Genomic DNA, 25,854 nt, shown 5'->3' with positions numbered 1-25,854 from the left:
AAGGATAAAATGCACTGAAGTAGTCTGAAAATGTGACAACTCACAGAAAAAGTCATCTAGACTGTACAACTTACCATCAGCTGACTGGGTAAACAATGCATAATCAGGATTGACTATCTCATTAGACAGAATATCAAACCACTCACGCACAACACCTTGACCCTGAGTTCAAGAAAATAAGATTAAGTATCAACAGAAATATATGGTGAAAATTTTTTCTAAATAATAATAACATTAAAATTATATTAAATTTCTTCCATTATCAATTAAATATTAAACTTTACTGAAGGGCATTTCAATCTTTTAGAGACAGTGATCTTGACAACACTTATTTTTATACCCACCATGCCTTCTTCCCCATGGAACCGTACAGCAATTCCTTGCTTTAGCTTTGCACAATTTGCTTTTGACACAACTTCACAGCTACTCCTAAAAATAGAATCTAAATATGTAGCATTGGTTAATTTTACATATTAAAATTTACAATAACTAGTATTTTGTGCCTCACACACACATCACTTTGTTAAACATACCTCTGTGAACTAGCAGGATATCATTTTCATTCACTGGCCTGTGCACCATGTCTGAATCTGGCTGTCCTGAATGCAAATGTTCATAGAACCATTCACAGCGATCTTTAAATGGCTACCCCAACAAATAACAGTGAAATATGTTAGCAGTATTTCAGTCACTTAACTGTCAGATTTACTTAACTAGCATGCTAAATGCCCTTTCTACAAATAATCATTCTTAGACCTTTATTTATAATAAGTAGTTCTAGATAAGGTTCTGACATTGCATCCACTATTCACAAAAAGGCAGATCTGAGCTGAAACACTTTGACTACCTAGAGAGCATATTTCTTTTAATTCCCTATATTATCAACAGAAAAGACTTGATAAATTAAAAGAATTCAATATCAGGCATACAATTGAACACACTCTCAATTTCTTTTAAACCCAAGAAGGCTTGTAAGAATGAATTTCCACATCCAGAAAAATTACGTTGCATGTTCATTTAATTTTCTATGAAAATAATCTTTATGGCTAATTGTAATTTCCATCCTCTGAATATATGCAGCAACTAGAAAGGAATTTGTTACCCTTTTTTCTTCCCTTCCTCCACCCTAAAAACTGAAGAATAAGATCTCGTGAACAGTAAATAAAGTCTCTACCTTTTGTTCTTTTGCCAGATATGCAAACTGTAAGTGATTTGTAATTTTATTCCAGAAAGTATTATTGAGTACCTAGGATGTGTAAAATGTAAAAATTTCATTGCTGAAAACTGTTTAATACACTTAAAGAGATGAGAATAACATTGGAACAATATAACACATAATGATATCAAGTTCTAAACAGTGAAGTACAGACCACAGTGCACTAAGAATTCAGAGACTGTGCGGATAAGTGGAGTACAAAGGCTTCATGAGGTCCTGGTCTGAACCAGGACTTAAAGATGGGTAGGTCTTGCTCAAGCAGGAGGAAAAGAAAGCACACCAGGCTAAGGGAGACAAGGAAAAAGGCTCAGAATGAGAAACTGTGACTCCGCGGAAGATGCAGTGAAGGCGCCGGCACAACCCTACACATATTGAAAGAAGTTTTTGTAAGTAAATCAAGGACATAATTATGGATCCTTCGAATCAAGTAAAAGACACAGTGGCCACTGAAGATACTTGGCCAGAGGAATAGCATGGTAAATGCACTCATTAAAATGAGAGTAGTACCAGGATAAAGGGAGGCCATCTAGGCAGCAGCTGAAATAATACGTATAGACTGATACGGTCCTGGTCATGGTAGGAAAGAAGAACAATGAAGTAAATCTGAAAGACATTACTCCTCTGAATAAAGAAGAAAAGTAAAAGATCTCTAGGGGCAGAACTTAAAATCAGAAACAGCTTAGAGGGGGAACACCAGCACCACCACCGTCTACCCCACTCCTAGAAGGCACTGGTGGAAGACAACGAACGAGGTTTTATATGTTCTGAATTTAAGGTTACTTAGGATATAACTACTAAGAGCTTAGAAATAAATACTAGAACGTTCTGCAGCTGAGACATTAGAAAGAGAGTCATGAACAAAGCTGAAATGGGAGACAAGGTAATGTCCCTTGTTCAAGAGATTAAAGATACAGGGACAAACACCAAGAACAGAGAAGTTTATGATCACAGGTCAGGATTGAGAATTTGTTTATTAGCAAATGATACACACAGCTAGAAAAGTCAAAGGAGAACCAGGGTGGTGCAATACCACAAAAGCCAAAAGTTTCAAGAGATAAATACGATTCATGTCCAACACCACAAAGAGGTTCTCTCTCATGCAATTTTTAGGATACCAGTAAATTTCTTCATCTGAGCTAAACTAAACATTTGTTTTCTTCAAAAGACTTAAATATCTTTTTATTAATTCTTAATAAAAATATTTTTATGAAAATAACTGGTGCAAGATTAATTTTTGCCTTTTAATGTCTGTTCTTTCAATAAGAAGAGAGTAAATGCTCCCTTTTCCAAAGTTAAATGTATAATTTTGTCCATACTTCTAGCAGTTTTCCACATTTTGAATAAAACACTGCTGTTGTTATATTCATTACTGGTCATATAAATAAAATATTTCATTTTTAGTACACAGGCTAGAATGTTAAGTGCTTGAAATTTTAATGCTGATTATTCCTAAAACTTAGGTAAAAGAGGAGAGAAAAAATATTACACAGAATTAATGTATTTAAATATGGGCTTTGAAGTTTGATAAACATGGTTTGAAATCCTAGATCTGCCACTACTAGGTTTGTGATCTTAGGGGAATTACAAGTCCTCTCAGAACTTTAGTTTTCCTACTGGTAAAATGGGGAAAATAATACCACTTCAAGGGCTAATTCTGAGGATTAAATGAAATAATGCAAATACAGAACAAAATAATAATCACAAATTAACTAACCTTTATTAAAGCATCTATAAGCCAGGTACTGTTTTAAGCACTTTACATGCATTTTCACATTTAATCCTCACAACACTGAGAAAAAGGGACTTTTATCATCTCCATTTCATAGAAGAGAAAAATGCAGCACCAAGAGGTTAAGTAATTTGTGCAAATACTCAATTCCCAGAACGCTAATAGATGTTGTTCTTATCACTCACAACAACGTAAAAATTATTGCGAATAAGTATTTTAAATGACAGTAAACTTATCTGCCATTATAAGATATTAAATATTAAATTCTATCCTTCATACAGAAAATGTGGACCATTTGAAAATAAATACAAGTGGCAATTTTTTTAAAGTAATTCAAATGTAGCATTAAAAGGTACAAAATGCTATCTTCAAAAGCTAGTAAGTTATCTGTTAAGATCAAAACATCCACACACACATCCATATACCTACAAAGCCAAAGACCACATTTCTGTATGTAAACTTTCTGAGTACCTGCATTTCCATAAAATAATTCACAAAACAGGACTTATTACAGAGGCTCTTCTTAATAGTATTTGTACAGCAATACAAAATGTCTCTCCCTTTAACTAGCAGGCCACCTGAAAACCACCAACAGAAGAAGAAGTCAATCCCTTAGCAGAGGTAGTTGTTTTTGTTTTTACTTTTTTAAATAGCCTCCAAGTTACAGAAAATTTCTTAGTATAGTACAATGGTGGGGTTTTTTTCCCCCTAAGGTGAAAGTAAACTGCTAACATGAATAGTACAATAGGGTGTTTTTTTTCCCCTAAGGTGAAAGTAAATTGCTAACATGATGTCCAGTTACCCCTAAATACTTCAGTGTGTATTTCCTACAAACAAGAGAATTCTCCTACACAAGCAGTTTACAATCATCAAAATCAGGAAATTGACACTGATATATTACTATATCTAATCTTCAGACCCCATTGCAAGTTTTGCCGGGATCCATATAATGTCCTGTATAGCATAAGGACTCATGAACTGTGTTCAGTTGTCCGCTTTCATTCTGGCACAGCTGTTCAGTGTTTTCTTAATTTTCATGACCTACATTTAAAGATTGCAGGTCAGTTATATTGTAGAATGTCTCTCAGTTAGAGTTAGCCTGATGATTTCTCATGATTAAATTCAGGGTATGCATCTTTGACAGGAATATCAAAGAAGTGACACCGTCCTCAGTGCATCCTATCAGCTGGCACACTGGTATGGCTGCTGTGATCACTGTCAAGCTTCTCCACTGTAAAGTCCCTTTTTAATCTTTGTAATTAGTTAGTATTCTAAGAGGAGCTACTTTGAGACTATAAAAATATTCCACCCTTCATCAAACTTTCCATTTATTCATTAATTCTTTCACTATAGACTTACAGGTTCCGATTTTATTTGCAATATTTTGCCATCATTATTTATTTTGATGTTCAAATTGTTCCAGATTTGGCCAGTAGGATCCATTCAAGTTGGTTCTGAACCGTTTTGACATAACCTCATAATTCTCTACACAACTTTCTGGCACAATAAGATGATCCAGGCTCATCTTGTACTTTCTCTGAATTAGCCATTTCTCCAACAGGCCCTCGTTCATTGAGAATGATATTCAGAGACCAAGAAATGGATGCCAGGTTTGCTGTATCTATCTAACCACATAGGAAACTATAAGTTCACAGTGATATCTCCAATTCCAATCCAATAGTACATGATTCATCGTTTTCCTCCATTTTTTAACTTTCTCCAACAGTGAGACACATTATCTTTACTATACTGACTTATTCAATCAACTGCCCCACCTCATATACAATCAATCTTCTGTCACTGACACGGACCATTCACTGCATAGATACCCTATACCCCACTCAAGCTTTGTCAAATTACTCTGAGCAACTGTCACCACCCTGCACACTGGACATCCTCCATATACCGTGCCAACTCACATACTCCGTGCTGAGCTCCTCTTCTACACAAACACCCTCCTTAGCATGTCCAAGCTCCTCACTGGGCCACCACTATGCATGTGGACACCCGCACTGGTCAGACAACAAAACCCCCTCTGTGGGTCAAAAAGGTGGATAGCTAATGCAGATGCTTTTGCAGGAATGGAAGAGGGAAAATGAAGTGAAAAGCAGAGACAGTATTAAATATAGCAAACTACCTCTTTCAAAAACTAAAAGCTTCTTTCACCTATAATCTCATTTACCCTAGAATGGAGTAATTTAGTGTAGATTAAGAAAATGAACTTAAGAACCAGATGGACTTTTAAATTCTGGTTCCCCCACTTAGTAGCTGAATGACTTAAACAAGTTGCTTAACCTCTCCGGCTTCAGTAAAAGAGTACCTATCTCACATGATTGTTATAAAAATAAAATAATCTATGTGAAAAAATGTATGGAACCTGACATAAAGTTAGCATTAAACAAATGCAAGTTATTACTACTACCTTATCTTTTATATCATCATTATTAAACAGATGCCAAAGGAGACCTATATACATGTGTATAATTTTATAAAGATTAGTTCTTAGCTTTCTTTAATTTCTAAAAGGATCAGTGTCCCTGAAGACAATTTAAAATATCTATAGCCTTTATCTTATGACTACTAACCAAACCATTACCTCCAGTCTAGCCTACATTTCAGACAAATTATTTCCTAAAACTTTGTAGGATCATGTCATTCTCCTAAAATTATTAGTGGCTCCTGACAGCCTAGCAAATGGAGAGTCTGCAATCTGGCAATCAATGTTCCATACATTATAACCCTAATCTACCTTCCCAGAATTACATCTCATTCCTCACCTACACAAAATTTCTGCTTCAACCCACTGTATTTTAATACACTTTTCCATCTATATGTCCTGACCCATATCTTGGCTAGAATGTTCATCTTCCCCATTTACTCCTTTCAAAATTTTGCATGTTTTTTAGATTAAAATCCACCTCCTCTTTGAAATCTCCCTTGACTACAGCAGCCAAAAGCAAGCTCTTCCTCCCTTAAACTCCTAAAGAATCAGGTCATACTGTAATTACTGTATTTTATGGGTACGTTTATTATCTCCCCTGCTAGACTGAATTAAGATCCCCTTGGAGACAGAACATATCCTTTCTATCTCCAAAACAACTACCATTTATTGAACATATATACAAGTCACTATTTAAAACTTATTATTCACCATGGAGGTTTTATGAGGTTGGTGTCATTATCTCTGTTTTACAGATGAAGAACCCAAGGCTCAAAGATGTTAGAAATATGCCCAAAGTCACATAGCTGCTAAGTAGCAAAACAAGCTTTTCCCAAGCATGTTTCATGAAACATGAGATATATGGAATGAACCCTCATCAGGGAAAGCTCTCAGGTCAATTAAGTTTGGAAGACTAACAAAGCTAAATTATTATTTTTACCAAAGGGCTTCTCAAAGCCTTTAGCAAGCTGCTGATATGTTTTATTCATCTCCAACAGGGCATGTGTTATACTTCCCAAATGTATTTGGGGATAAAATCCCCAAGGACCATCAGCATTATAGGACTAGTGTTCCATTTCACCAATGTGGCAACATGTTATCTTTGCACATAGTAGGCACTCAATGCACATTTCTTAAAGTTACTCCTCATACAAAACTTACATACTAGTGTAACTCCATATACTAAAGTAAAGAATAAGGTAATGTCACTCCACTTACAGCAGGTGGTCTCAAGTATAATAATTACTGAACAGTATTCAAATTAGCTGAACAGTATTCATTAGACATTCTAAAAACAAGATTAAAAAAAGCACTACCTGTGCTTTTATGATATGCATGAATCTTGACATCAGTTCAGGACATTCAAGGAGGAAGTGAAAGTGGTCAAAGATAATCTTGGGATTCCTAAAAGAAAAACACATTGTTTACATGGATGGGAAGGATGAGCAGCATTAAGTGACATGCAAATTTAGATATACAGATACTGAAACAGAATAAAAATACATATTAATCCACACCTACTATACTTGTACTTGTCATTGAGCATTTTTTGAACAGTAACAGAAGTAATATTTTTTCTGTTGAGATAAAAACTGTAAGAAAAGGCTACAATAGTAATCCATGAAACCAAGAAAGCTTTACCTGTTAACAAAGCATTTTAAAACTTCATCATGTTTGCAGACAAATTCAATGAAACGGGGTGAAGTCATTCTGTGGGGGGTAAAAAACAATCAGAACACACAGACCAAAGTTGGTGATGTGGCAAATGTGACTATGCGTTGAATTGGACTGGCTTCTACACACACAAAAAATGCGGTTTGGATTGTCTTTATGGAATCTGAGGCATGCCTAGTCAATTTATAATATGAAATATATATACACACTCAGATATATATATATAATAACTTTTCATTAACAGATGATATAAACAAGTGACTTTTTAAAAACCTTGTAATTTTAAGCATCTCTGTCTATATGTTTCCAATACATGGTTAAATGATCCTATAGAAAGTGACATTCACCATCCTACATGTTAATAATATAAATGATGCTTAAAACTCAAATATTCTGTACTAATTCCAGATCAGTTCAATGAGTATCCTAAAGATCAGAAAACAACCAAAAACAGCAAAGTATTGTTATTTCTGCAATTATAAAAAAAATTATAGCTTTTCTTCATCTATCAGAAAAGGAAATAATAAGCATGTAGTGTAAGCCCAGATAACTGGGTTTTCTCTACTCTGTAATGCAAGTGCCTGACTTAAGGTTTGACTGGTGAAGTATCCACTTCAAAGATGGCTATCTCGAATAAACACAACGCCAGGCCCACAACTAGATAAAGAGCCAGGATGCCTCCCACTGAGTCTCCTTTGTTTCAGTGATCTTGGTTAATTTTGATAACTGACCATTTGGGCTACTTGTTTTTTTCTCTTCTCATGCTTTATACTCCCACTCTTACGTTTAAATTCACCAATAGTGAGCCCTCGAAACCCTAGTCCCCTGCCCTCGACCCCAGGCTTGTGTGTGCTCTTTCCCTCTTTCTCTCTCTCCCCCCACTCCCCCATGATGACCTGGCTGTGTGGCCCCAGGTGTGCCATGTAATTTCCAGGTCCTATAAGTAAAAAAACTTTTTTCCCCCTAAGTTTTCAATGGTTATCGCTGAAGGACATCCTGTAATCATACGAAGAATCACAAGGGCCAGTCCGGCCACGACACTGGTCATTGATAGGTGGAGACTGGCACACAGAACAACTGGCGCACTCAGCACGACTGCATGACTGCCCTGCAGGGAACCAAGAGGAGTGCCCTTTGGCTGCAGCTTGCTTACCACCACCTAACTCAGGTAAGTAACATCATCTGGGAAAGGAGCACCACTTGCTGGGGATCTGCCTCGCAGCAACGTGCTTTCGCGTACTGCCTCTGTCATGTGTTGCCTGAGACATCCAACCCAAAAGGTCACAGCTGCCAACAATCTCCTCAGAGCAGTATGATCAAGGCCATACATGGTCTAATGAGACGATGAGACCACTAATTATAAAGGCCTTGAATGACTATTAATGTGTGTGAGGATCCTCTTCGCCTCAAGGCCAAGGAGAGCTAAGGAAACTGAAGTGGACAGCAAGGCTATTACCGCAACCCAAGGAAAGGCTCTGGGCTAAAGGCACGAGAAGATTCCATAGGTGAGGAGGGGAGACCTCTGTCTGTAACCACGGTGTCAGTATGTTGTGCCTAGACTGAGTGTCCTAACCTAGCAGAGTAAAACAGCCTCACAGTGTAAACCAATGGTACCACCTAAGGGAAAATACACCAGAGGCCCATGGTCTGTGTCACCACTTCACTCACTACTGTCACTTTTTGTCCACTAACCCAATGGGATATCGGGTCTAATCCCTGGTATAACGCTACTAAAAAATGAAGCGCCAGTGCTTCCTAAGAACACTGAGGAGGTACACCAGCTCTTTGATAAACGCAAAACCCCTTGGTCGCTACCTGGGCATTATTCAATGCTATGCATACTAACATGCCAAGAATTTGATATTATCGGGTTGGCCAAAAACTTCGTTCGGTTAATGAATACGTTGTTCAATAACGTTCTTGGTGAAAATGAAAAATGTGTCTTCTATTTTTACTTAAAACCAAACAAACTTTTTGGTCAATCCAATACATTCCAAAAGCCTGGGGGCTTTTCCCAACGAGCCTGAGTATCTGGTGCTAATAGAGGCCGACCACAATCCTGGAGTATTCTCTTGGGACCCCTTGAAAGGAAAGCAGCCACCTACAAAGGGGCTAACAGTGACGTCACCTAAAATTTTCCAGTAACAACACATAAGATTAAGGTAACAGGAAAAAAACAAGAAGTAGAAACTGAGTTCAAAAACCACTCCTTAATTCAAAATTCAAACCCTTCTCAAAGATTTTATGCAACAGGAAGAGGAGAAGGGAGCAGACTACTGCAGGTTTTCTTGTTTGTTTAGAATGAGCTCTAAATTGTTGCGACCACCAAAATGCATCAACTGGTCAGTATCTCTAAAGACCCTAAAATCCATAACTTTGTTAAAGATCCATCTGGACTACAAACTTGTTTCCTCCAAGAGATCACAGATGCTGAGCCCCTTTCCGCTTTCCCCTGAACGGGGCAGAACTAAGAAAAACGCCTCACAAGGCATCCCTGCCACCAAGGCAAAAGCTGACAGGGTTAGCAAGGCCTCTAAGTGAGGAAAAAAAAACGGATATGAGAAGGCAAAAGCACCCAGAGCCACAAATATTCATACCAGGGCACCTCCTCTCCTCACTTGGATATTTAATGCCTGGCACCATGCCGACTCTTCCATACTGCTAAGGCTCACTGTGAATGGAAAACATTACGATGAGGCCCATCTCCTGCTGTGCAAAACTGGCATGGTCCAATGGATTTATCATTTCCATGACCATAGTGACCCAAGTGACCTCCTCTTCATTTCCAACCCTGGAGAAGCCCCATTTGACCCTGAGTCCAGGGAATTATTTTTACAGGACACTCCCCCTAATTACAGGTTGGCCCTACTACATTTTATTGGGACTGCCAAAACCATCCAAAAGGCACTAAAAATCCTAGGAGGAAACTTACATTCTTTCTCTGTCCCTTAAGATGTAAGTCTTACCATGTTTTTGAAATACAAATACCCTAGGAGGTAACTAAAACTCTGCCCACAATCACCTGAGCCTGAAGGAAAAAGAGAAAGGGAAAGAGGCCTTTTAAAATATAAACTGTTGTAAAACCTCTTACCCCAAATCTAGTCCACACCCTCCTTAAGAAAACATGTCAAAGACAAATACAAATCTTAAAAGTCTTCTCCACAAATATTTGTAAAAAGCTTTAACCGCTGGAGCAGGTAACCTTAACTTGTTCCATCTGCCAGACACAATTTGGACTCAAAGGTAGTCTGTAAACTAGTAAGTTGTATATTGTTGTACCTGATCCACAGCTAAAATTTTAGAATGGAAGCTATAGGGTCTCTGTGTCTGGCTGCATGCTTATGTATGTCTATACAGATGTATGTTACATGCAAGTGATTTTTTTTTCTACCTCTGGATGGTATTGACAAAATTAATTTGTAAAAGAGCTGTATTTAATTGGCTTAAAAATAAATACTATGAATTAAGTATTCCTAAAACTCAGTAATAAACTAACCCTAACGTTTTTCAAGTTCATGTGATCTGGGATAATATTCTGTAAATGAAAGGTAGTTTAAACTTGCTGGTTTAATTTAAAAAGGCATATCTCAGATTTATCAACATTAGATATAATGCAGACATGCAGCTTTTATTCTACTTGGGTTTACAATTCAAATAAGTTCATATTATCTAGGTTACACAATTTGTGAGCAAGAAAAATAGCTTGGGATGATGGCCAATTTTGTCTAATGCCTAATGAGACTTTCATGAATAATCTAGACGTAATTGTTAAGAACAAGTGATTTAAACAGATGTAAGTGGAGTAAAGTTTAGGTGAACTTTTCAGCAATAGCTATGTTTCATGGTATGTCTACTTAAAAAGAGTTTCCCAAATCTCTTTGGTAACTTAAAAACTTCAGAGTTTTGCTAAGTTAAATTAAATGATGGAAAATTTACTGAATATCTAGGTCATTTCCAAATAAGGTAAGATATTGAAACATTAATTACTAAACATAGGTTTATCCACTTTTGGCTTTCTATTACAGAGGAACTAATGATAAATTTGGTTCTCTTACTAAACATGTCTTGTACCACACTGAAAAATTATACTATAAGGAAGCACTCTTGTGGATATCAGATTCTAGTCCTGTTAACTGCCTTTGAGGTTTTCTTTTTCTACCTGTAAACTGTACTGGACGCTGAATTTTCATTTCCTCCAATATCCAGCTACAATTCTTCAAATTAATGTTTCCAATTTTTCTCCCACCCTTCTCACTTGGAATCACTGAGAACTAAAACTGTTCCTTTTCCAAATCCATACAATATAAAGTAGAATAACTTGATGTAAAATTCAGAGAAACAACAACAACAGCTCATATATGGACAATCTTTGTGCCTGTTGCTATATGGGCCACTCAGAAAAATCACCAGATACATTCAGACTGCAAACCAGGAAAATCTAGCAGATTGCCTCCACTTTATCCACTTCAAAGAGGCATCCGCTTCAAAGATGGCTATCTCGAATAAACATAATGCCAGGCCCACAACTAGATAAAGACCCACCCCTCCATCTCCAAGCTCCTTTGTTTTAGAAATCTTGGTTGATTTCAATAACTGACCATTTGAGCCACTTGTGTTTTCTCTTCTCATGCTTCAAATTCCCACTCTCATGTTTTAAATTCACCAATAAAGAGTGAGCTTTCAAAACCCTAGGCCTCTACCTTCAACTCCAATAAAAAGAGAACCCCAGGCCCTCGAGCTTTCTTTCTACTGGCAACCTTGCTGTGTGGCCCCAGGTGTGTCATGTAATTTCCACGTCCTGTAAGTAATAAACCTTTTTTTTTTTTTCAAAGTTTCCTGATGGTTATTGCTGAAGGGTGTCTTGCAATCATAATAAGAACCACAAGGGCTGCTCCAGCCACAACATTGGTTATTGATAGGCAGAGATCAGCACACAAAACAAGCAGAAACCTTCTTACCCTGGAGGCATCTGACAAGAACAGCACATGTAAAAAGCTTGAATGACAGCACTTAGCCGGTTAGCTGTCATAGAAATAACATCCTGGCAGTCTGCACTGGCTTCCTGTTTCCCTCCAAGAGCATCTGGTTTAGATTCCCCTGTGCCAGTGGATAGATTTTCATAGCTCCCAGGTCCTGGAGGTTCAAATGCAGGAATGGAAGTACCATCTTGATCTTGGCCTTTTTGTTTCAGTAAAATAGAAGTGATATCCGTTGAGTCCTTTTTGTTTTTCATTAATTCTGTAGCTATTAAAACTAGCCATTCATCTAATGAGTGCCAAAGCAATTCAAGAGGCTAAGAAAAAAGGAAAGTGTTTTTTTAAAACATCATTCTTAAACTGCAGGATAAAAAACCCACTCAGACAAATATTATAGAAGAGAATATTTACTCTAGATACTTTTATTTTCCCAAGTTTATGTGTCAGCAATGCCTAAAGGTAACAAAAACATAAACCTCATATAAATGACAATTTCTTCATTTATAGCAAAAACTTAATTTGCACTTATTTATTCCTTAGAATAAAAAAAGGAAAATTAAACTCTAACCAAAAAATGCATAAGCAATATTTCTTTTAAAATTTTTCAAATATTTAGTTTTAAACCATACATTACTTTTATGAATACAATCCCCCTACCCTTTACTGTATTAATGTGTCAACTATTTTTAATTATGTTGTTTTTCAATTAAAAAAATGAGAATTCATAAAGAGCTTAATAAACTTAGTTTACTGCACTCTTCTTTACATGGAATCTCTGAGATTTTGAAAATTTATGATGAGAAACTTTAAAATATGATGTGATATTTACATCCACACATATACACACACACACACACATATACATATACAGGCATACCCAACCACACATGAATCCATCTCTAATAACTAGAAACTATCAAATATTGGCTAGCAAATCCATAATTCAAAGTAAAGATCAACAGCTTAATAAAAAAGGAACACATAGGAGTAAACAGTTTCTTAATTCTATACTATTTTAAATATTCCTTTTGAGAATAATGAAATGTCTTTTGTAAATTAACAGCAAATGAAATTTTATCTTTAAAATACTATGTGATCACAAATGCTATAACAGGACTAAGTACTAGAGAAAAATGAAATATATGTATCATCTCTAGTGAACAGTAATTTTTAACACAAGGAGAAATACAAATGCCCAACTACTATTAAAAGACATGCTACTGGGGATCTAATGTACAGCATTGTCACTATAGTTATCAATACGGTATTGTACACTTGAAAGGTGCTATGAGAATAAAGCTTTAATGTTCTCACCACAGCAACAGCAACAAAGTGGTAATTATGTGAGGTGAAGGATGTGTTACCTAACCTTACTGTACTAAACATTTTGCAAAATACACTTGTATCAAATCATCACACTGTATACCTTAAAGTTACTCAACCCTATATAACAGTTACAGCTCAGTAAAGCTGGGGGGAAGAAAGACCTGTTAGAACATTTTTTAATCCCAAATAAAGATGAACAGTGAAGGCACAGGGGAGCAGGGGGGATAGTGGTTTAATGTCTTCCATTCCTACACTATTCTAAATATTCCTATTGACAGTGATAAATTGTCTTTCTACAAATGAATAAAAAGTTAATCTTACTTTTTGATTCTTATATGATCACAGAACACTACAAACTAGACCACATGCTTCTGAAAAACCCACCCTAAATATTTCAACTAAAAGAAATAATCTTACTTTTAAAGACCACTATGTAAAGAGATTATACAACCATATTTGGAACTTTAGGAAATGTTTAAATAACCTGTTCTGCCAAGCAATTCTTTACAATTATTATCTAATAAATCCCCCTGCTGTTATCGTCAGCCTTTCTTCAGATTTCCAGAACACTCTCTATTTGAGAATAATCTACTTATTGAATTTGCAAACAATTAAATCACCCCTAAGTCTTCACTTAAAAATTAAACCAAAAAGCAAGAAGGAAAAAACCCTACCACCATCAACAAAAAACCAGTTTACTCATTCAACAAATATTTAGTTAGTACAGCCTAGGTAAACAGGTAAGCAAAGTGAGGTAAGCAAAGGGTTTCTGAGAAACCCTTTCTGAGGTTGAAATGAGCACCCTTCTCCTGCACAAAGACGGCTTTTCCATGGTTAGTCACAGCAGTTGGATGCCTAACTTCTTAAAGGGTCCCTGAACTGCTTAAAAGAAGGGCAAGAAGCACCAGCTGCCATCAACACTGACATGGTACCTTCACTGAAAATGTCTTAATTTTAATCATGATCCAAGTTTGGGTCTATAGTCTCTCTTCATGAGAAAAACATTAAACCCTGCTATAAAAGATGAAAAGAACTTCTTATGTCAGCAAAACTATTTAGCTTTCATCAAAAAATGAACTTCCAAAAAAGAAAGAACAGGTGGTGATGAAAAACTGCTTGAAACAAAAGGAAAAAGGAATAACTGGCCTCTAAGTGAGAAGGACTAAAACCCAGAAAATCCCCACACTAGATAGAGATGAAGGCTAAGGCTGGAAGTGATACCTGCTCCTCACGTGGATGAGAGTGCTGAGCCTGAACTACGATCATCCTATTCTCAAATACTGACAACCTGCAAAAATTAAAGGTGAATTCTGAATCATTCCAGAAATAATATCCAAAAACAGCCAGATCTGTGTAAAAATGATAGTGACAATAAAGATACCGAGAAAAGCTAGAAAGAGTTTTCAATAGAGTAGCACAGCAAAGAATTAAAAGAGAATGAGGGAAAAAAAGAAGTAGTAAATCATCTTGGGCTTTTCTTTAGTTTTCTCTTTTCCCCACTGTTTATTTATTCATTCACACATGCACTAAAACTAAATCCCAACCTTAAAGCATTTTTACCTAGGGAGTTGTCCCTTTGAAGACTTGTTCAGAAAATTCATTCCTCAATAACAAAAAGAATACTGTGAAAATAACTTTAATTTCTAACTGTAGTAGCAGTCACAGACAGAAAGGGTTAAATTTTAAAAATTAACAATTGCAAACCATGTCTATGAGGCTTTTTCATACTCATACATAATAATGATAAAAAACATCAATACAAAGTACCATACATATTAACTGTTACAGAAAAATGAGTCAATGACTATGGAAAATATTAGGCTTCTTGGCACTATGGAAGTATTACTTCATTTCATATTATTGAGTGATCTTCACCACAGAATTATATTCTACCTATAACAACGATTTGACAAGCATACATGATTTTCAAAACATTTCAAGTTAACAAGTCAAAGCTGTAATATATAATCCCAAACTTGTTGGACAATTTAAAAAATCTCAAGATCCATGTGTCAAATGAGATACAAATTTGACAGGAAAGCATTACTAACAAACTTATTAATAGCATCTTGAAATTCTGTTAATCGGACTGTTCTCAACTCGATAATGTCAAATGCCACGATCCAAAAGATAAGATCTTAAAGTTAAAAGTTTCTCAATCTTTCTTGGCTTCCAATTATAATTCTATGAAACCGTTAATAGTCGCAGCTTACTACTCACAAAAAAGGAGCATATCAAGATTCAAGAAGCCTAAACTCTCTTCCCCACACTCACCCTACTACTATAACCAGAACTACTTTCTCCTTCAGATGTTCCAAAGTTCACAAGGCTCTAGATAAAAATCTCTTAACACTGAAAGAAGGGCTAAGTGTTAAGATTAACTTAAAGGACTTCTAAGATAAATCAGGAAACTAATAACAGGATGTTAAACAAACCTACTACAAACACATGGCCTATAAACCCACTCATTCTTAATGGAAAACCCATTAGCTAACCCCAACAATAAAGTGACATAGTAACTAGTTAATGAAATAGAAAGTAGGGATCAATTGCTACCATAGACAAAATGTGGTAAAAATTAAAATGGTATTTCCAATCTAAAATTGCAGTTAACTCACCAGATGGTTCAGATTTTTACAACTTCAATCATCCCAAAATGAAAAGACCTTAAATACATGGATGACAGTGTAGTTTCTATTTTTATCCATGTAAGTGGGAGGGCAGATCATTTTGCCATCCTCCAAAGAGTCCACATTTAATTCATAAAATTAGATAGAAAGAGATTAATCAGTTCCTTAAGAGTAACACTTGTTAATGTTTTAAAAAACTGGCTGCGTTTGTAACAAAAATGTTTTACCAAAGTGAAAGGTCAAAATTTAAGAGAAAATAAGTGCTCAGAGACAAAGGCAGTTGTCAATGATACAGGGAAAAAAAAAAAAACCTTAAAAAGAGAAATAAAGATACTAACAAATGAAATAAAAGAGAAGGAAAGAACTTTATATATTATATATATCATTGATATATAACAATGAAAACAAAGAGTCTGGATTCCATAAAAGAAAAGCTAAAAGAAAAGCAATAATATCCTTTTCTACTCTGTTTTATCTGTACTGACGGTCTAGATAGAAAAATAACATTTAAATCAAGCACTAAACGCCTATAAAGAGGTTACTTAGCACATAAGTATTTTCTGATATCATTAGCAACAGGTGGCAAATTGAAATTTTAACAAAAAATAAGACAATAATAAATATAATATATACTCAATTTGTCAATAGTGACCATATCTATACCTGGTTTGATTTTCATTCATCATTACAGATGAGTAGAAGGACAAGTAGAAAAATCAATCAGGAGAAGTTTCAGTAACAAACCGCATGAGTCATATTAGCACACATTAAGAACAACTTCCTGTAATATGAATGTTTGAGCAGTGAAACTCACTTAAAACAGCACTAACAAAACAGAGGATCAATAATTCAAATTCCAATTTTACAAAGACAGGAAGCTATCACTTCTAACTAGTATTAAAGGAAGTCGTACGTTGAAAAGCTAAAATCTGAATTACAAGAAGATGCATAACTTCCTTCTTCCAGGAGATGGCACAATAGGGGAAAAAAAAAGAAGGAAGAAAAAGACACATACACACACACACACACACACACACACACTCGCGCGCACAACTGCGGGGGGAGGGAGAAGCATGCACATATGTGGCTGAACACTCCTGCACCAATGTAAAAAAAAAAAAGAGCCTGAAGCAGACGAACAGATGCACAGAAACTGATACATACCTATTCTAAAAGGTTATCATACCTATTCCAGGTATTAAAGAATTGACTAGTGTCAAAATGCTTGCTAACCATTTATTTGTGTCTGCCAAAAACTTGCCATGTAAGACTAGAATCATTTAGCATACATCATTAATTTAACTTTATATAACTTCAAATTTTACAGATAAGTAAAGCTGTCAATCACAACTCATTTTTGAGGATGTGGCACGTAAAAACATTTATATCACCTTTTGGACAGACAACCTATATTTATACCCAAAAGACTGTTTAAAGAAATATAATTTTTCATGAACCCAAAAGCTAATTTTATACTATGAAAAGCTCTCCAGATAAATTACCTTTAAAAAAATAACATGAAAACAATTATTACACATTTGTCCAAAATCTGAGTTATCTGAAAATATAATGCCATAAAAAAGCATTAACAATAGCAATTATAGTCATGTACATTTATTAGCAATAGCCATTATAGTCATGTACATTTTGCTTACTTCACAAAATTGTAATTTGACATGGTTACACTGCCTTGAAAATCTTTCTTCCAAGGATTCCATTCATAAATGTGCTTGTAAAGAAGCAGCAGCTGAAGCAATATAAAATACATTAAGAAAATACCTCAATGTTTCTTTCTTGAAGTAACCCAAGGAATTGTTAATAAACCCAATAAATGAAAGTAAACTTATTTTTAAAAAAAATACACGGACACACACAAAACACAAACGATAATAAAACCTAATTAAAAACCGGATGTCTTCCTTCTGAATAAGACATATTTTTTAAAAATCGTGATGGCTGCATTTAGGACCTATAATCCAATTTTAAAAAGTAGATTTAATTATATTTAAACATTAAATACCTTTACCCTTAGAATAAAACACTACTGAAATTAAAATTTTACTTGTAAGAAAAACAGAAAGCTCACCAAATGAGACTTGCTGCTGATTAGACAGAGATGAAAGGAAAAAGGTCTTAGTTTACAAAGTGTCAATCACTGGTATAAACCAAATTTACATCCTGTTTATGAGGTTTCCAATTAATGAATGTATGCTTTGTCAAATTCATCTCTTTTACATCTATCTTCCTAACAACATCATATACTTCTCTGACCTTGAACACCTGGCTTCTTGGAGTTTTATTCCCATTGTAGCCCATATCGATTCCATTACTGGGAGAGGATGGACCAATTCGAAAGACATGACAAAATATCCTCACAATCCTTAAAAGGCTCTTCATTTGAGCATCATAATTACTAGATATGCTGAAAATAAAAATTAAAATATGAACAGATTAGATGGAATAAAACAAATTACATCTTAAAATACTGATTTTAAAACATTTTCATTACATTTACCATCTGTTTCATAATTTAACGAGTAAAATTTCTTTCCTGCCATGATATGGGATGGAATGTTTTGTTTACCAGGAAGTTAGCAAATGTACATTATTTGGATTGCATGTGAATGATTTATTTACTTTTAAGTAACTAGAATATAACCAATGATCAAAGCATAAAATATGAAGAAAATCACCAGTATAGAACAGTATATTTATAAATTAAACTAATTCTTTAGAACTCTGAGAACATTTCACTGAGAACCAATAGTAGGAATGTTGATTATGATCTTAGGCCAACCCACAACTGAATTGTAGAGGCTGAACTCTACTATTCTATCCATAACCCCATTTTCCCTAACTCATCCCAGAATAGTAACCAATTGTTCACATACAGAACATGTACAAATTGAATAATCTTAAAGTTACTATCTGTATCAGGGTGGTTCTCCATATTATGGGTTGTCTTATGACTGTATATAAATAAGGGAAATACATCCTACTATGAAAAAGACTGATCCAATTAATACTAAACCGTATTAAATATAATATAAACTTTCTTTGACTAATCAAAAAGCCCTTCAAAATCCCAGTGCCTGGGGATTGTTCATCATCATCATGAATATCAATCATTACTCTTCCACAGAGAAACTGTAGGAGTTAGGGTAAATGTGTATTGAATCTAATGATAGATCTTAAAAAAAAACTTGTTGTTGTTTTTCAGGGGTGGTTTTATTTTGAAACCTCCAACATCAGTTATCTTGTATTACAATGGTTACACAAAAGCAGAGTAAAGAGTTGCAATGACATTTGGGCAGAATGATATGACTGCCTTTGCATAAGTTTAATCATCAAAGCTTACTCTATCTTCCTCAGTTCATTAAAATCTTCCTCTATGGTATTTTTAGGTATCCTCTAACACGAAAAACAATAATGATTACTTATGTGGAAATAGCAAATGCCTATTGTAAGTATTCGGATTTGATAAGTGAAAAATCAGAGAGTATTTTCTATTCTGGTGACAACTGAACCAAAATTTCCTGACATTTTTACTTCAACATTCATGTTGTTTTCTCATTCTAAAAATTATTAAATTGTTAAAAACAATACATAAAAACTAGCTATCAGTTACAAGTGTTAGTAAAATACAATAGCTATTGCTATCCATACTGTATTTGACTGGGATAGCTACAACACATTAGCAAAACTTTTTCTTTGTTTTACTAACTTTGAATCAAATGTGTATAGAATCATTAGTTTAACTCACACTGATTTTTACATATTTGCCTTTACAAAGTTGTTTTTAATTCTATATCATAAGATTGTTGAGACTGACAAAAGAGAAATGCAGTATGGTTGAAACTATTTCCTTCTTTTATTGTGTTGCAGCTATTGGAAAAGTTAACTCCAATGACTCTCAAATTCTTCTATGAGAAAGATGTGAATTTAGTTTTCCTCTGTGAAATTACCATATACATAAATATTTGTTTTAAGTACCTGATTTAGGGAACTTCATGAGTTACCTTAAGGTAAGAAGTATTCTCTTATACAATGGAGTCTGAACATCATCAATTATTAATATAGTCTAATAACAGTCTAATATAAGATTATTAGACTATATTAATATTACTTTACCCAGTTTAAACTTCTTCCAATTAAGTCACTGATCTAAAAAATGTCATTTTTCACTTTCCAACCAGTGAAATATCTCTTTCATATTATACGAAAAGATCATAAAATCCAAACTTCATCACAAACTGCTCCAGCTCATCACAAAATGATAATTTCTTCCCAAGCCACCAGGTCTCAAAATAAAAGTTTAAAAATTAGTTTCCTAATTCAAAGCCCTGTCAATGTACTTACCTTTGTTAATATAAGATTATACTTTCATTCAGTATCTTACTTAGCAAATAGCTGTGAATTCTCTTTTCATTTGCACATTGGTAACTATCTTTACCTTCAATCATAAATATATAGAAAGCAAGATGACTCACTTATTTAGTGAAACACAACATTATGTGCAAAAGGGCCCTCAGTAAATATTTATTATCTTCAGCAAATATTCCTAGAATCACTTAGACAAAAAGGCTAACCATTTTTCCGAAAGTATGCTAAATAACACCTCAATTGCCGCTAATTAATATGTATTTGAATTATTTTCTTAACTAAAATATCTATTAAAATAAGTGGCCAAAATTACATCACATTGTGGGTTAAGAAACATAAAATGATTGACAAATGAACAAAAGGAAGACAACCTGCAAAAGTACCATTAAACTAAATTGGCAGGGGGGAATGATTTGTATTTGAGGTCCTCTTAACAATCTACTTCGGTAGCTGTGAGATAACAGAAAAATATATATGTTTTCTGCCCCCAGCCCTTTTCCTGGCACAGAGCTCCTAAAAACCCTGTAATTTCTGAAGTGATAAGTGCACTAGGAGCACCTTCTGTTCTCATATTGGGTCTCTGACCCTGGTTCCTGACACAGAGCTCCTAAATCCCTTGGAATTTCCTGGGTGATAGCAGTAGCTTTTATTCTAATGAGGCAACTCTTAGTGGGCTTTTGGATGGGGGCTGGTCACCAGAAAGACCAAGCAATGATTAGAGACTTGGAATTTTCAGCCTTATCCCCCATTATCCAGAGAAGGGCTAGAAATGGAGTTAATGATCAACACACCCATGTGATGAAACCTCCATATAAAAAACAAAAATATGGGGGGTTCAGGGAGCTTCCAAGTTGACGAACACATCCACAAACAGGGAGAGTGACATTCCCCAACTCTATGGGGACAGAAGCTCCTGTACTATGGACCCTCTCAGACCTCATCCTATGTATCTATTCATCTGGTTGTTCATCAATATCCTTTATCATATTCTTTAAAAAACTGGTAAACAAAAGTAAGTGTTTCCCTGAATTCTGTGACCTGCTCTAGGAAATAACTGAATCCAAAGGGGAGGAGGTCATGAAAACCTCTGATCTGTAGTCAGGTAACAAAAGTTGTGGGTAATCTGGGGATCCACTAATTCCAAGTGGCATCTGTGGTGGGGGACAGTCTCCTAGAACTGAGCCCTTAACCTGTGGGATCTAATGCCATCTCTAGGCAGAATTGAGGTAACTGTAGGACACCCGGCTGGTGTTAAAGGATTGCTTGGTGTGGGGAATAAAAACTCCCACCTCTGGTTTCCAAAGTGTTGTGGGTGTGGTAGTAGTGTGAGAGTAAATGAGTGTGGATGTGGTAGTAGTGTGAGAGTAAAGGAGAAACGCAGCAGGAAGACTAGGTTTTGCCAAGATGGTACCAATACAGTAAATTCTAACACAATACTAATAACCAATACTGGTTACCAATCCCAACAAAGAGATGTTTACAGACCAAATTGGCCATAATAACATACTCTATAAGACATATGAAAGGTATCATTGTAAATGGTGAGGCAGTAAGTCTAGCAAGGTAATTTTAAAACTTGTTCTGGCATGGATCCCTCTTTCCTACCCTGTTTCTCCTGTACCACTAATATCGCTGTCATTTTTAAGAGCTAAATTGGAGCCCAGGATCTGCTCTTTATCAATTAGTAAGGATGTAAATCCTGGTTCTTCTAGCCTAGCAAATCACTGAACTTCAATTTTCTTATATATAAAATGGAGATAATATCTAAATCACAAAGTCACTGTGAGGTTTAAAGGAAATAATGTATCTGAATGTTCTTTAGCTTATTAGAACCTGCTTAAGTACGTATTAAAGGTGAACTTAAAATAAAAACAGAGAAACATAAATGCTTTCTGATTATTAGGAAGAGCAGAAAATAGGGCAGAGATTTAAGTAGAAAAAACAAGTTTTCTAATGTAGGAAAACAGGTTAAGGTATTATGAGGAATTTAAAAAAGAACCATCATTATCACCAGCATCATCATCATCTCTACTACATGCCAGACATAATGGTTGGCACTAGGCTTACAGAACCTTATCATTTCATTCTTACAACAATTCATTAAGATATTTACTATCATTTTCCAAGAAGGAAATAAAATCCTGACTAGACTGTAAATTAAGTGTAGGGTGAGATCTTGTCTGTTTTACTCACTGTTATCTAGCAGATGGCCTAGTGGATAGCAGGCACTCAAAAATATGTATTGGATAGATGGATGGATGATGAAAGGAAACTCCGAAAAGTTACTTGCTGGGGTCACACAGTAAATGGTGATGTCTGGATTAAATCTGAGTCTAGCTGACTCCAGAGCCCATGCTTTTTACTCAGTATGTCTTAGAAAGTCCTCATCATATAAATGGATTAACAGAAATGGCTAATAAAAGGAGAGCATTATGTAAAGCTGGAATTCAATGAATCTTATAGACAAAGTTTAAAGTAGCCTCAAAAGTAGAAAGAGAATAATAGAAAAATTAGCAAATGGCATACTGAGTAGGACTGCTGAAGAAAGACTTAACAGCTAAAAAGACACAAGAAAGTAATCTTGGACCATGAAGTGTAAGGGGCCTTCTAAGCAAACAGTACAGAGTGTGATTCTGGTCTGAAGTATATGAAAAGTACGAAGGAAGACAGGAATAAAGGGCTAACATAATGGACTTGACAGCTGATTTACAGAAGCAGCATACAGTTGGGAGGAACAAAGTCCAGTTCCACATACAGAGGTGAGAGAAGACCACGACCTATTCTAATACTGTCAATGTATTAAAAGTTGACATGAAAAGAAAACTATTGGGTTAGCCAAAAATTTCATTTGGGTTTTTCCAGCTTACGGAAAAATCCAAACGAACTTTTTGGCAAACCCAATCAAAGGAAGAAAGCATCCATAACAGAAGTAGGCCAAATTTAAGCTAAGAAATAACACATTAACCATTTTTAAATGGCTGTTTACTCCTAACTGGGGTGACTAACCACATACAAACAAGCGGAGGTACAGGAAAATATATAAAGGCACTAACTTCATGGACTTAGTGATGAGCCATTAAAAGCACAGATTTGCAAAAAAACAAAGAACTGAACTGAGCGGGACAGTTCAGGGAGAAAACTTTATAAAGAAGCATGAGGGTATAATACTGCAAGGCTGAACAGTAGCCTATACCCAGTTTTGTAAATTACTGATCAAGATTCCTAGACTACGTTCTTGATTCTTTTTTATGAACATTTTACTTACATGACTAGTCTAAGCAATCATTTTCTAAAATTCTAGACACATAAGTCCAAATCCACTTAAGTAAGTCTCTATTTTTAGTCTCTTTAGACAGGCTAAAGTCTCCTCAGGAAGAGCTGATTGCCCTGATCCTTTAAAACAAAACAAACAGTGATAACTCAACAAATGTTTAGAACATCTTAACACTGACAAAAGACATCAACAAAATAATCAACAAAATACACTATTCCCAGAAAAGCCTAAAAAGTGACGAAGCTGACAGATATTGCTGCCTACCGATTTGCTTATATTGTGAAACACTTACCTCAGCAACTTATGACCATTTGTTGTGGCAACTTCAGCAAGGCTTGTTAGAATCTTTAAATACTGGTTCTCACTTTGCTGAGATAAATGCTCCAGAACTTGCCGTAACTAATTTTTTTACAAATAAAAAAATGTGATTACATAATAATCCACTAAACTTTGTCAAGAAATTCAGTACCTATTAGTTTAGTAAGTATCCCAAAGCTCAATTAGCTGAAACCAAGTCCTTTACAGTTATTTGGTCTTGCATAAAATCAAAAGCTTATAGAGAGATAAGATGACATACAGTATTTGTTCAAAATCACCCAGTGAAAAAGTATAAACAGAGAGAACAGAAATCACCAAGTTTATTTATGGAAAATTAATTCCAAACTTCTAAAAATGTAAGAAAAAAACTCTGTAATTATTCAAAGAGTAGAACTATTAACAAATACAGAGCTCAGTAAACTAGTGATTACTAATTGTAACATGATATTCCTCCTTAGATTCTTTTCCTCTACCTATGGGAAATATTCTAATTATCTTAAGGAGAGATCAAAGGCACAGAGGACAGAAGACTCATAGCGCCAAATATTAGCATAAAGTTTATTAATTCTTATATAATTCATACTTAACCTATAATGCAGATAAGCCAATTCAAATTACTTAAATATTTATAATAATAAAATCAATAAACACATTTGTAAGATGCCATATACACCAAACATGAACAAAGCTTGTTCAGGGGCTTCCCTGGTGGTGCAGTGGTTAAGAATCCTCCTGCCAGGGGCACTGGTTCAAGCCCTGGTCCGTGAAGATCCCACATGCCACGGAGCAACTAAGCCCGTGTGCCGCAACTACTGAACCTGAGCTCTAGAGCCCGTGAGCCACAACTACTGAGCCTGCATGCCACAACTACTGAAGCCCACATGCCTAGAGCTTGTGGTCCACAACAAGAGAAGCCACCACAATGAGAAGCCTGTGCACCATACCAAAGAGTAGCCCCCACTCGCCACAACTAGAGAAAGCCCACATGCAGCAACGAAGACCCAATGCAGCCAAAAATAAATAAATTAATTAAAAAAAAAAAAAAGCTTGTTCATTTAATAGCTACCAGCACAATTACATTACCATGTTTTCTCGGAGATCTTCATTCTGTGTCATTTGAATAATTATCTGGAAAAGCCTAGGGTGATACTGAATTAATACTTCACAAGTCTCTCCATATCCACCCTAAAAACAAGATTTAAAATTATCTAGGTTTAAAAACAAAACTCCTAAAGGAAAACATTTCTTCTATATATAAGTCTGACACCAAACATGTGGGATTTCCACACCAACCAATTCTCCAATTCTCTGTGGATACCGATTGGGTGTCCAATTTAATTCAATTATCATGCTAACTGCCTAGAGTTAGGGCAGACCACACAGTAGGGTTCCGTCCCACAAGAGTGCCCCCCACTTCAAAAGCCAATCACAAGTCCAGGTCACCCATACTTCTGACTAACCAGCTGTACGTAAGGAACTCCCTCGACCTCCTCCTCAGGTTTGATAATTTGCTAGAACAGCTCACAGAACTCAGGGAAACACTTTATTTACCATTACCTGTTTATTATAAAGGCTACAACTCAGGAACAGGCAAATGGAAAAGATGCATAGGGTAAAGTGTGTGGGAAGGGGCACAGAGCTTCCATGCCCTCACTGGGCATGCCACCCTCCCAGCACTTTGATGTGTTCACCAACCCAGAAGCTCTCTGAGAACCACACTGTTTAGGGTTTTTATGAAAGTTCCATTACACAGGCCTGAATGACTAAACTCAGTCTCTAGCCCCTGACTCCTCCCCGGGGGTGGGGGAGGAAATTGCCTTCTAATTACATGGTTGGCTCACCTGTCAACCAGCCCTGTTCCTGAAGCTACCTAGGGCCTTTCAGCCAC

At 35.6% G+C, this 25,854-nt stretch overlaps 1 protein-coding gene across 7 annotated transcripts in view; it reads right to left on the bottom strand.

The window, feature by feature from the left end:
* HACE1 (HECT domain and ankyrin repeat containing E3 ubiquitin protein ligase 1) overlaps positions 1-25,854 on the bottom strand; it is a 94,974-nt gene that overhangs the window by 29,788 nt on the left and 39,332 nt on the right. For 6 of the 7 annotated variants that reach the window (XM_060167787.1, XM_060167789.1, XM_060167788.1 and 3 more), the window contains 9 exons: positions 25,050-25,151; positions 23,941-24,047; positions 18,263-18,413; positions 12,018-12,352; positions 7,027-7,095; positions 6,702-6,789; positions 534-645; positions 345-442; positions 75-162 (listed from right to left, as the gene is read on the bottom strand). In XM_060167787.1, the coding sequence (XP_060023770.1) occupies positions 75-162; positions 345-442; positions 534-645; positions 6,702-6,789; positions 7,027-7,095; positions 12,018-12,352; positions 18,263-18,413; positions 23,941-24,047; positions 25,050-25,151 (1,150 nt within the window). The remainder of the gene's footprint in view (positions 1-74; positions 163-344; positions 443-533; positions 646-6,701; positions 6,790-7,026; positions 7,096-12,017; positions 12,353-18,262; positions 18,414-23,940; positions 24,048-25,049; positions 25,152-25,854) is intronic. The other variant, XM_060167790.1, reaches the window with a different exon arrangement.

The sequence above is a fragment of the Lagenorhynchus albirostris genome, chromosome 12 (genome assembly GCF_949774975.1).
Source record: "Lagenorhynchus albirostris chromosome 12, mLagAlb1.1, whole genome shotgun sequence".
NCBI classification, from domain to species: Eukaryota; Metazoa; Chordata; class Mammalia; order Artiodactyla; family Delphinidae; genus Lagenorhynchus; species Lagenorhynchus albirostris.
This window is presented reverse-complemented; position numbering and strand designations above follow the sequence as displayed.